The sequence below is a fragment of the Lutjanus erythropterus genome, chromosome 2 (assembly GCF_056507025.1).
Source record: "Lutjanus erythropterus isolate fLutEry1 chromosome 2, fLutEry1.hap2, whole genome shotgun sequence".
In the NCBI taxonomy this organism is placed as follows: domain Eukaryota; kingdom Metazoa; phylum Chordata; class Actinopteri; order Lutjaniformes; family Lutjanidae; genus Lutjanus; species Lutjanus erythropterus.
Window position 1 is genome coordinate 35,992,227 of NC_139318.1, and position 13,705 is coordinate 36,005,931.

The 13,705-nt window shown below is 37.1% G+C and overlaps 1 protein-coding gene across 1 annotated transcript; it reads left to right on the forward strand.

Annotated features, from left to right (window-relative positions):
• The first annotated feature begins 1,649 nt into the window (after window positions 1-1,649).
• On the forward strand, window positions 1,650-10,145 carry LOC146332040 (uncharacterized). The gene is made up of 6 exons (XM_084738293.1): window positions 1,650-1,882; window positions 3,429-4,051; window positions 4,825-4,938; window positions 5,255-5,316; window positions 8,439-8,699; window positions 9,435-10,145. The coding sequence occupies exons 2-6, from the start codon at window positions 3,439-3,441 to the stop codon at window positions 9,471-9,473; spliced, it is 1,089 nt and encodes a 362-aa protein (XP_084594419.1). The 5' UTR covers window positions 1,650-1,882; window positions 3,429-3,438; the 3' UTR covers window positions 9,474-10,145.
• The last annotated feature ends 3,560 nt before the right edge of the window (window positions 10,146-13,705 follow it).

Here is a 13,705-nt window from a genome sequence, read left to right on the forward strand (position 1 = left end):
GTTTGTCAAGTAAAACAATTAAACACTATATAAATATAAATATAAATATTTTTGACTTTGCTGCTGCTAACCACACCACTGTGTCACTTTGTTCAACACTGTAACACACTGTTAGCTGAAGTACTGGACAACCCTGGCTGTTGGTGGGTTACTATGTGTACTTGCATTGTAATTTTGAGTTTAATGGCTCTTATATAATTTGTTAGTCAAATTTTGTTCTCGTGTTTTTCTTTCTTTTTTTGCTCTTCTCTATTTGTAGTAGTTTCGGTCTTCATGTTGGTGCAACATCTGAGTTTCCCCTCTGGGTATCAGTGAATGTTGACCTTATCTTATATCTTATATTAATGACTGTTTTACTGGACAGCACTAGTATAGAATAAGAACCTCTGGCTACATTATTTACTGAAGGCATTATGAACGCACACTGGTACACTGATGTTATGCAAACTGCAAACCATACATTCCCTCTGGGAAAATAAAGTTAATCAATTAATCAATGAATGTTTAGAATGGACCGATGTTATCTGTGAGCACAAATATTCAGGAGCCTGATCACTGATGATATTGTGTATTTGATGCAGCTGGTGTTGTTCTGCCCCTTTTACTCTATCTATCTATCTATCTATCTATCTATCTATCTATCTATCTATCTATCCATCTATCTATCTATCTATCTATCTATCTATCTATCTATCTATCCATCCATCCATCCATCCATCCATCCATCCATCCATCCATCTATCTTATGCAATGTTGGAATGTAACTAACGACATTTACTTTCTTTACTTATGTACTCACCGTAAGTACAATTTTGAGGTACCTGTACTTTATTTGTGTATTTCCATTTTGTGTTACCGTAGTGTTGTACTTTTTAGTTCATGACTTGTGTTTGACAACATTAGTTACTAGTTTTATTTGAACTGTTCTTAAACTGCCACGCTGTAAAGCACTTTGAGTTGCATATTACATATAAAAGGTGCTATATGAATAAAAGTTTTTATTATTCAAACTTATTAGTTGCTTTGCAGATTCAGATTAAATATAAATCAACTGATAAATTAGGAGATATTATTATTGATTAAGCCTGGGGCTGCCACTTCTCAAACTTTTGTCATAGACTCCCATAATACAGACACATGAGACCATGGACCAGTTTGAGTATTTTTTTTTTTTTTTTTAATTATAAATTATTGTAATTTACAGTGATCCAATCACAGATTCTAATAATTTTGATAAATTTTAATCTAAATGCCTACATTTATAATTTATATTGATCATATTACTATAAATTACAATTTCTTATTTCTTCCCTTTTTGTTCCAGCTTCCAAAAAATGTGATAAAAGTTCAAATATTCTGTTCGTCCTTTTGTTGGGGACCCCCTACAACCAACTCAAGGACCCCTGTCACTTTTTCTGCCTGCATAAAAACATATGAAGTCAACTGTTTCTTTTAAATGAAAGTCTTTTATAGGAAATGACCTGTGCAGCTTTTTACTTCCTGTAAAACGTGGCCGACGTGAGGGCGAGACAGACGGCGAAACTGTAAACAACAAGCGGTAAAGAAAAGTCTGACGTCTCGCGGCTCTTATCATATGTAGAGCAGGAAAACGGATTTTTTTTTTTTTTTTTTTTTTTTCCGTCCTCCGCCCTTTGTTTCCTTGTAAGGATGACGAGAGGTGTCTGCAGGTAAGAAGGGAGGGCAGAGACGTGTCCAAACATGGGTGGAGTATGCAGGTAGACGCGCTCTGGAGAGTCCCTTCATCTGAGAGACTAAAGCAGACCTGCTGAGAGACAGTCACTTTATAAAAAAACTACTGGACTGAACTTGGACTGAGCTCTGCTGTGAGTTAAACCGGTCCGCTGCTGTCGGAGGAGACGAGGTGAGTCCGTTTACACAGACGCTTCAAGCCTGTAGCTTTAAATAACTACAGTAGTTCACTTCTTCTTTTTCTTTTTCTTCTTCCTCTTCTTTGCTGTGACTCTGGAGCAGTGTGAAGTTAACGCACTGACTCGTTATGGTCCGCAACGGGGCTGCAACTAACCATTATTTTCCATTATCGATCAATCTGTCAGTGTTGTCAATTAATTAATTAATCACTTGTTTGGTCAGAAAATTGTGAAAAATCTTGATCACTGTTTCCCAAAGACTGTTATGTCTTCAGATCAGGTTTGCAATTTTTGTGCATTTTCCCTGATAGCTGAACATGTTTACAATCATTTCATCGATTAATCATTAGGAATTAATAAGATAAAAAATGTACGTTTTTTTTTGTCTCAATTTAAGTTACTTTTGAACAAGCACATTAGTGAAACAATTCATGATGCAAAAACAATGAATCAATTATCAAAATAGTTGATTTAATAGTTGACAACTAATCAATTAATCAGCGAATCATTGCAGCTGTACAGTAAATAAGTATTTCTCTATATTTGTAGTTTAAAGCTCCCATGATTAACAATTAATCGATAACTGACCGAAAATTATTTGGAAACAGTTTTACTGACCGACTAATTGTAAGTCATTTTTTCAGTCAGAATTAAATGGTTCCATCTGCAACACTAGTTACATCGACTAATACATTTATTGCCAACAATTTTGGTAATCGATTAATCATTTTGAGCCAAGAAAAAAAATGTTCAAATTCAGCTTCTCATATGTGAATATTTTCTCATTTCTTTACTCCTTTATGAAAGTAAACTGCATATCTTTGAGGACGTCATCCTGGGCTTTGGAAAACCGATCACCATTTTAAGACATTATATAGATTATATTACATTAATTGATCAATCAAGAAAATGATCAGTAAAATAACTGATGAAGGAAATAATCATCAGCTGCAGCCCCAGTTTCGTCTTTCTGTTTTCCAAAGTCTGCTGAGATCATAAACTGAATAACTGGATTTTGAACCGCCATAAAGTTATTTGCATTGGTCAACGTGGCTTACAGAGCACTGTGGTTGGTGTTGTCACTTTTTTTTATATGTAAGACCAAAGGAATAAATTAATTGTCAAGAAAATAGTCAATAGTTGAAACCTCAGTAAAGTTTAGACCTGCAACTAATGGCTACTTTCATTTTCAATCAATCAGGCTATTTTCTTGTTTACTGATTAATCTTTTGGTCTGTTAAACCTCCGAAGACCTCTTTAAATTACTCAAAAACCCAAATATATATCACATAACATAATAAAAACACCAAATCCTGCAATAATTAGTCAATTAATTGTTTAATTGGTCAAAACAACTACCACAGCAACTACTTGCTGGTTGAAGCTTCTTAACAGTTTAATTGTGAAAACACTTGTCAGATTCACTGATAATGAAAACAGTCATTAGTTGCAGCCCTGCAAGGGTTTTCTAACTGGAAATGGCAGACATTTGATGCCAAAAAAATCTTATAACCCACTGTTCTTTTCTTTCTCTTGCAGTTGTCCCGCCATGGAAACACACACAGAAAATCAAAGGCCGAGCAACGGCCAGCTGATTTATGTCCCTCACAAGGATACAATCCGTCTGCTGGAGGTGTACGTGAAGCGCAGCCTCAGCCTAAATGACGGGACACTGGGACAGAAGAGGGCTGGGAAGAAGGAAAAGTGGGTGACAATGCCAAGAAAGCAAAGGCGACATTCCAGCGACCCTTCCCTTCACTTGTGCGAGGGAATAACCGACGAGGGAATTGGTACGTTTTCTGCAGTCGAAACTCCTGCAGATCAGCCCGAGACGCCCCATGAAGAAACAGAGAAACCCACCAAGAAACCAAAGAAGAACAAGAAGCCGTCGTTTTGGAAAAACTTGTTTGGTATTTTCTCTCGGAGGAATAGCGAGGACGAAGAGGAGGACAGTCCGTCAGAAGTCCCTGAGGTCTCCAAAGCAGAAGACACCTCTGACGCTGCAACCACCTGCCTGCCAACAACTCCGGTCGCTGTACAGAAAAAAAAATCCATGAGGAGAAAATCCATAAAGAGGAGGTTCTCCAAGAGGAAGTTATCCACGATAAAACTTAAACCTGGCCTTAAAGACCTCAACCCGGCTGACATCACCATAGTTGAAGGTAAATATGACGACTGAACATGATCGGATGGATTAAAGTTTGGATTATTTGAAGTGGGGTTGTATGGGGTACTTGTAGATAGTCAGTGTATTACTGACTGCACCTGGAGGTCGACATGCTCCCAGCTTGAAGAAGCAGCAGGAGAACCCATCAAAAAAATCAATATCAGTTTGAGTGTACGCTATATTTAGAGTATTTTCAAATAAAATAGACAAATATTGCTCTTTCCAAACCAACCAAACTCCATTAGCAAAAACAGTAATTTTACCTTGTAGAACACAGGAGTTAATTGGATAGCACTGCTTCAATCCATTAGTTTGTTTGTGTAATTGTGTGACTTTGGTGTTTTATACAGTTAGTTTGGATTCACCAGAGTCACACAATAACACAAACAAGCTAACTGATCACGGCAGCAACACACAGGCAACTCCAGTATTCTGCAGGCAAAATAACCAGTTTTGCGTATGGAGTTTGGTTGGTTTAGAGAGAGGGATATTTGGCTTATATAATGGCATGGTTTCCCATCAGAAAAGGCTGTCGTATGGCAAAGTAAAGTGGTAAAAAATATTCTAAATATATTGAACACTGAAAAATCCTCTTTGAAAAATCCAAACTGTCCCTTTAAACATATTTGTGTTTCATAAGAAGTGGTAAATAACATGATTCACTATTAAAAGGTTTCTTTAATGTAACCAGAGTTAGCCCAGAAACCTGGTTTGTGTTACTGTTATAAATAGTTTTATTTCATGTTGCTTTTGCTTTTTGTTTTGCAGCTGCAGTCGTCAGCGTGGAGCCCACGTTAGCGTACTATGAGAAGGTGTCAGAGGAACTGGAAAAAATTGTCCACGAGGTCAAAGAGAAAGAGGAAGCTGAACCTCTCACTGATGGTGAGAAACTCTTTCTCTTCATTGAGCTGTTATTAAAGTGTGAGAAAATCTTGAAATGAAAAAAACAAACCAATTTCTCTGCTAAATATAGTTTGTAGTGACCTACATTTGAGTAGTGAAAGTTTACTTTGACTCAGTGAAGTTACAGAGTGTATCACCATCCTGTCGTGTGCATCTTATCTCTGGATTATTCAACTCAAAGAGGACATTATTATTTGCTCATATTCAATCCCTGTGACTGTATTGTTAAAAATGATTCATCATGTGTTGTTCAGCTCATTTATTTGCCTTCCTCTTGCTTTTGTTTTTATCTCAGAGGAAGTCATCAACAGGATCATTGCTCTGACAAAAGAACAGGGCGATGCCATAGACGACAAGGTTGGTATTCATTGCTTTTTTTTAAGTAAAGCATTAGATGATGAAAATGTGTGAAGCATTCAATGCTTTGGGAATATTTACAGGATAATTGCTTTAAATGCTTCAGACAGAGTCTGGTTATACATAAGATTATGCATTTAGTTAATCATTGAGGAAATATTGATTCAGATCAGGGTAACATATGAAGTGTTTTTAACAAACAGCTGCTGCAACCGAAAGTAAACCACACCAATAAACCATAAACCGTATAATAGGTCAGGACAATAAAAACTCTATGACATAGGTTCATGTTAAAACTGGGGTAGGACATTTACTTTTGCCATCATAACCTTAAAGCATGATGTAGTTCAAGTGGACTGAGAGAAAACTAGACCTCTGCTCCCAATTTTTCCTGTTTTTAAACTTTAGAAACTTTAGCCGTGTACTGAGGCTAAATCACAGGTCAGTAAGACAGTTTATTGTCGAGTCTCATTCCCTGTAGGGCTGAGCAATCAATCGAAGTTTCATTTTCGAAGGCTAAATGTGTGTCAAAATACCATTTTAAATTAAATCTCATTGTGCTGCAGAGACACCCCGGCCTACACATCACATTCTACAGATTTGTTTGGCATAAATCCCTGCAAAAATGTTTATCACTTCATCATTTTAATGTTTTTTCAAAGAAAATAAGAACATTCATATAAAAATTATAATTCCCTCTAATATTACAAATCATATCACCATTACAATATCAATCAAAAATAGAAGAGTTCACTCAGTGGAGTGTAGATCTCTGCCAGCCAACCTGAAAAGAATATTTGGATGCAACTCGTCACCAACAATTTGATTATTAACTGTAATTTAATTACATACTATTTCTCAGTAACTGTAACAGATTAAAAACTTATATAAAACCTAAATATAAGCTATAAAGACTACTAACTCATTTATTCCTCTTAACCAGCCAGCTGGCTTAAACAAGGCATTTCTACAAGCAGTGTGGGGGAGTAACTAGTTACATGTTACTAGTTACATGTAATTAAACAACAAAAAGTTTGCATTTGCAAAGGTTTTCATGGAGATACACAGATCACAGTTAGACATTTGTTTGAAATCATTCAGCCCTTATTACCAGATGTGAGTTTGTGACTCTCAGCTCAAAGTGTGATCTGGGAATGAGACTCAACAATTAATCAACAATCAATAATCTTCAGAAACGCTTACAGCACCTTTAAAAGAAGAGGCCACTCCTTTATACTGTTTTATCTCATCAGTCTGTGATATGTAGTGAGTTATTTAGATTTGTTTTTGTCGTATCAGCTTCTCCTTCTTCACCTCTGAATGAAGTTATGTAATTATGTTCTGTTTCCCAGACAGATGTTGCAGTAGTGAGATCAATAGTTAAAGTGTAGTAACAGTAAGAGAAGAGAAGGTTTACAGAGTCATGAGGCCTGATATGCAAAACACAGCATGTCATGTGACTGTTCAACATTATGATCTGTTAAAAATGCTCTTTTTGCAAAACGTGGTTACACAACTGTTGGGCTGCAACAAGTAGTTGATCGACAGATAATTACTGTGATCGGCAACTACTTCGAGTTTGATCAGTTAATCAGGTGAGACATTTTTTTAAGCAAGCATGCCAAACATCTCATGGTTACAAGTTGTTAAATGTGAGGATTTGCTGCCTCACTTTGTCACTCGTAATCGTAAACTGAGCGTCGTCGGATTTTGGACTGGAGGTCATCTTAAGCCGTGGTAATTAAACAATAGTGATATGTATCAGCAATAGACGCTGAAGCAAGAGAAGACTGTTCAATAAAATGTAATAAAAATAATGGTTTCACAATACAGTAAGTGCAAACCACCATGGAAGCACGTAGTGAAAATGCCTTTGGCTCAGTATTTCATATCCGTTGATAATGGAACATGTTACACGCAAACAGGTGTGTAACTGTGTGTTTTGATAAATAAAGTAAGGTAGTACTTTTTTCTGATCTTTATTAAAAATAGGTCATTAAAGTTTTTAACGATAAAGTAAATTTTTTAATCATATCGATCAGACCTGCATCACCTCGTGCTTTAGCAAGGTGTGATTAGTCTTAAAGATGACTGAAATGGTGAAAAATACAGATAAAGTAATCGAGAAAACAATAAGCAGATTAACTGATAACGAATCAATCAGTGGAAGATGACTTGCAGCAAAACAAAATTTCCAACAAACATCACTGCACCTGAGCTGAAACTATGTAGATGAGATGTCCTGTGACTCCGTCCATGTTTGACCAGTTGACCTGCTGGAATAATTCAACTCTGTTCAGATTTTGTTTGTATAGCAACATCTCACACAGAAACTGTTCAAAGTGCTTTACCTCATAGCAAACAAACAAACAAAAAAACAACAGATAAACAATAGACAAAATAATCCGTGCTTACATATACGCAAAGAAACAAACTGTACAAATCAGGCGTGTTCATGAGAAAATGCTCGAATCGTTTTGAATTTAAAAGAAGGAGCAAGTTTAAGATCTGCAGGCAAACTGTTCCTGTTCTGACTGAACTCTGAAATGTAGTTTGGAGCCAGTCCAGCAAGTTTTTGAATTGTATTCTGAAAAAAAAAAAAAAAAAAAGGGCAGCCAGTGAAGGTTTTAGGGGACTGGAGTTACGTGGTAGGTTTTTTTTTGTATGGGTTAATACTAGTGCGGATGAATTCTGGAAATGTTTCAGTCTGTGGATTGTTTTGTTTAGAGGACTCACAAATAGAGAATTGCAGTAGTCCAGCCTGCTCGTAACAAATGCATGCATGAGTTTCTCTGAGTCAGACTGGAGAAAAAAAATCCCCCCCGATTTCTTCCAAATACAAACAAGAAAGACAACTTTTGTGATTGATGTGACCATTAAAACTGAGTTGACCGTTTATGGTTGCGCCGAGGTTTTTAAATCTGTTCACTTACTCTGATAAAATCTCAGTTTTCTTCTTGTTCAGCTGAAGGAAGAAAAACATAGAGATGTATGTGACCATTAGCAGTTTTTGGCAGAAGATATTTTATTGGTCCCTTTATGAATGTTTTTTACCCTTAAAATCCCAGATAGGTCAAAATGCGCTGTATTTACTGACACTTTTCTCTCTTTATCCCCTGCAGCTGAGGGATAACCCCACCCTGAACAGCTTCTTCCAGCGGATGTCGTACTCGGCCTTCCAGCAGCTGGCTGATGCGTATCTGGAGAAAGAAGCGTCGCCGATCCACAATCCCCCCACTGTCCTACCGACGGCACCTGAGCTGGTCAAGTTGGCCTTCACGTATGACTTTACAGCCAAGGTCGCCAGGCTCTCCCAGCAGAATGTAGGTCACATCACTGGCCTGGGGAACCGCTATCTACAGGACCGATTTGAATACAGACAGGTAAGAATCAGACCTGAGAAAACTGAGGAAAACACTAGATATTAGACGAAGCTTAGTGTCCTTTTTTTTATATTAATTTAACCACATGTAAGCAGTATGATTTAGCTTAAAGGGATAGTTCAGTTAATTTAAAGTAGGGTTGTATGAAGTACATACAGAAGTTACACACCAACACAAACTAATTGATTGAGGCAGTGACATACCAGTCATGCTCTTTAAATCAGCCAAACTCCACAGGCAAAATTACTAATTTAAAGGATAGTTCAGATTCACCGAAGACACACAATAGCAATGACAAAATAACAGATCATGGCGGCGGTAGACCAGCGACTCCTGTGTTCTGTGAGCTAAAAACACCGAAGTTATGCAATAACACAAACAAACTAACAGATTGAAGCAGTGGTAGATCAGCAACTCCTGTGTTCTTTGAGCTGAAATGACTGATTTAACCCATGGAGTTTGGTTGGTTTGAAGAGAGCAACATTTGGTTCAAATAACAGCCATTTCCTTTCCAAAAATGCTATCTGATGGAAAGGTAAAGTGGTTAAAATATGTAATAAACTGATTATCAATAAGTACCCCCTACAACCCCACTTCAAATAACCCACACTATTCCTTTAAATGTAAAAATGTGCTGTATATCTGTGTAAAATGGAAGTTTGCCATATGAACAATCATGAATAAAATATTTACACCAAGAGGTTTGTTCTAAAACTCTTCTCTTGTCTTTTACAGGCGTGTTCGGATCATCCGGGGTCTGACAGTGACAGCTGAGAGGAATCCAGGCAGAAACCAAACCGCTGCTGCATGTGAAACCTTCACTCCTCAACTTCCCTCAGCAGCACAGATATGGTTGTGGTGCTTTGTTGCAAACGTTAATTCCCCTTTTTTTAAAAAAAAAAAAAAAAAAAGCACAACACAATGGACTACCTAAAACAGAATTTAAGCTTTGCCATTTTCATTTGATTCTTGCTGTTTTGTGATAGAATACTTGTGCAGTTCTGCTGCAGCAGGATGTTTGCAGGAAAACCAGTCGAACAGCTTTTCGGTAGACGTGAGTGTGTGCTGAGTTTGGCGACTGGTTTCCCCTCATGTGGAAGATCAACAAAGAAGTGCAGTCTCACAACTTGTTGTGACATTTCAGAACCACAAACAGCTGATTCTACCAGTGATACTATACTGTGATGATCTTTTTAAAAAGCCACCACTGATTTCAGCTCTTTCTTCACATTGATTTCTAATGATACAAAAGAGCAACGCAGTAACCTTTCATGTATATAAGCCGGTTAACTATGTGCAATATTTTTTTCTTTTTTACATTTCTAGGATTTCAAATTTAGCGAAACTTTATTTTAGGTAAGCTAAACTCAAATGTGAAATGATTGCTATGTTGATATGAGTGCTGGCATTCATATGGCATAACTCAAATAAAATATATTTAATTTATTAATGCCCAGATTTCTGTGTTTTTTGTCATTATGAAACATCCATCTCTGTCAGGTCTTTAGTGTCTGGTAATTGTACTCATGTCACGCTAACCTCGCTAATCACTGAGCACTTTTATTCCAAGAAATCCACTCTTTGTCCTCCACTAGAAAAGAAAGCGAAATAGAATGAGTAACGCCAAACAGCTGGAGGCTAACACTGCAGCTGCTCCATTTTCTGTGAGTTATAATGTTTGTTTCAATGATAAAAAACAGTGGTTACAAAGTTGTCAAGCTTTTTTTTTTTAATTCAGGTCAGAACCCAAACAGTCATGGTTACCAAACAGTTAAGTTAGGATCTGCAAACCCTACAGAGCTCTGAAGCAGTGTTTCCCAACTTGGGGTCTTGATGCCCATAAGGGGTCGCAAGATAAATTTGAAGGCTTGTAAACAACAACACAGAATTATGTTTATTGTTTCAGTTGTTCTTTGCTTTCGTATTTGCTTTTTTTGCTAATAAATTACTTGATAATTTAACATAATCTTCATCTCTAGAAAACACTCTGGTGGAACAGGTAACCTCTGGTAGAACTGTCCAACCGGTGACAAGGATCACAAGCCAGGAACGGGCGGGAAGCACTGCCCTATTGGATAAACAAGGTAGATTTATTTTCAATTAAGATTTTAGTTTTAGCTCACTCTATACAAAAAAAATCATTAAAAAAGTCATAGTAATAAAAATAAAAGAAATCCTTTTGCATGGTGGAGTGCTACACATACTAGTAAACTAGTTGTGGAGAGGTTGAGGAATGAACAAGACCTTGATCCTGCCACACCTTAGCAGTCAGTACATACCATCTGACCTGCAGAGACAACAGCCTGCAGCACGGAGCGTGTCTTTTTAAGTAGCGCATTCCTGCAACAACTTGACATTTAAATGAACATGTAATGGCAGCAGCTGCTGCAGCCATGTGCAAAGTTTGGCTTTAGAAGTATCGGATGTGTGCGTTTGTTTGTGTATTAAGTACACTGAAGAGACTGCTGACAGCACTATTTAATAGATTTCCACCTGGCAATTACAAGATGGAATGTGACAGTCTGTCAGTTACGTGTTTGAAGCATGCAGTGATGGTTCTCACCTGTGGAACAGGTTCCCCTGCAGGCAGGAGAACTCTCCAATAGAACAGACCACCACCTTAAAGGGATAGTTCTGTTTTTTTTGGAGTGAGGTTGCATGAAGTACTTATCCGAGACACCTGTGTAGGAAGCTAAGCAACAATTTATTTCTTTTTTTTTGTGACCATGATTTTTGTTTTTTGTTTTTTCCATTCACTTTGTAGGTAACAATTCATATGAAAGAGAAATAACAGAATTTGAATGTACATAGCTCATCTATTCACTTGGGTAATCCCATAATCCCTCTGTACATTGCTTTTCATTCACATAATGTGACGTGAAATAAAGTGAAATAACCACAAATGGATAAATAACAAAAAACAAAAGGTATAGCTCTATAATATAGCTGTATAAAATAAGAAAATTGGCGTGTCAAAGCATTTAAACAGAATTCAAATCACTTATTAAAAGAAAAGGAAAGAAGAGAAGAAAAACAAAACTGAAATAAAATAAAATTCTAGCCTCCATCTCTATTCCATCACAGATCTCACTGACAGCTCTGTCAATATTAGACCATCGACTTTTGATTTGTAAAGGACAATTTTTTGTTTTAAATTCTTCTTTAAAAAGATCTATGTGGCATCAGGTGTGATATAACATCTGGTTAAAGTTAAAGTCTCCAGACTGAAGGATTGCCGACTGACGTGTACTGTGGATAACACACTGACTATGGATACGTAACTCATACAACCCCACTTCAAAAATCCAAACTATCCCTTTAATTGCCTAACAGAACTAATGGGCTCATGAGGGACTCTCGTGCATCCAGCAGCACGGTGCTGCGCAACACATGTACACAAATACACCAGAGAAAAGAGGAGAGCAGAGACAAATACAGATTAAAATGAACAGACCGCTCAGTGAACACAATAGTCTCAGTGTCCTGATTCACTGCCATGTGACATGAACCAAAGAAATCTGATACCGTGTTTTGTGAATTGAAAAGCAAAGTCTTCCCACGTACAATACATGTTTCTTACTTCTTTAAGTTCTGAAAACTCAAACATTCAAGACGATATCTAGAGGCAGACTTGCTTACTTTGTTGATCCAAGTTCAGGTGATCAGATAAAACAGTACATGCAAGGTGGCAGGTAATGGAAAAATTATGGCCTCATTTTACCCCAACGATTACAAAATAACATGTTGATATGTTGAGTGACTAAAGGAGCCCTCACGCAATGAAAACAGAAAGAAAACTAAATAACAAACGATGACTTGTGATATGACTGATGACTCACATTTATACACCACTACAACCATCGCTACCAGACCAGCACAAACACGGCGCCTATTTCCCAAAACTTCTGTCTTGTCTAAGCAGGTAAAGCTCAGGTGTAATTAATGACATTAATGATAGTTCTGCTGTACTGAGGTGTGTGTTCAGTAAGGAGGCCCCTGCCTCTGCACTGCAGCCGCTGTGATATTCTTGTCTTTGCTAAGTTTTAACTGTGGGAAACATCTTTTGTGGACACTGCAGCTTACGCAAGTCCTTGCTTGTGATTGAGTAACACACTTAACCTTATGAGGTGACCTGTTTCACAACAGTTTGTCAGTAACCTCACAGAAAACATTTGAATTCTGTCGAGTCTCTCTTTTCATGGCCAATTACATTTTAAAGTGTCTAACCACAAAATCAGTTATGGTCACAAACATGACTTAATTAAATAATAAAAATAAACATTTTAATTTAAATCAGGGTTCCTTTTCCTAAGTCAAATTCAAACTTTTTAAAGAATTTTCTAGTTTTTCCAGCACCTTACAATCACGTTTTGTGCATGTACATACACTAAAAAAATAAACTTTTATAAAAATAAAAAATAAAATTTTAAGCAAGACTGTAACAGAATAACAGAGGTGTTCAAATTCATTTTTTTCCCAAACAGAATTTGACTATTAAAGAGCTTTTATAAGAAAATGTGAATTGCTTGTTTTATTGCTGTTCACAAACAATGCCAATGTAAAACCAACCATACAATACAACCTGACATACAATTAGAAAGCATTGAAATGGATTGTTAAATACATTCGATGACGACTGAAGTTGCCAGTCAATTGTGGCAGCAGATTTAAAATCCTGTCTTGAATTACGGTGGTGAAGCTACCGTTGTGATTAGAGTTGGATCATGGTTTGTGCCTGTAAGCCTGGTCCATTATGTGGTTTCAGTTATGTGGTCTGCAGCAGGACAGACTGACCACATGCAGGGTCTGGATTGCCTAATGATGACGGGTTGCCCAGTCTGGACTATTTTTAGCAGGCAACAAAATAGCTTGCAACATCAAGCCTTGAAAGCCAGACAGTTTATTTCTAGGACACTTAACGGTGATGTCTTAGGGAATAATTACCACTGCGCAGCCATAATGACAGCTATTTTAAACCAATTAAAAAGGACTCAAAGGCAACATGA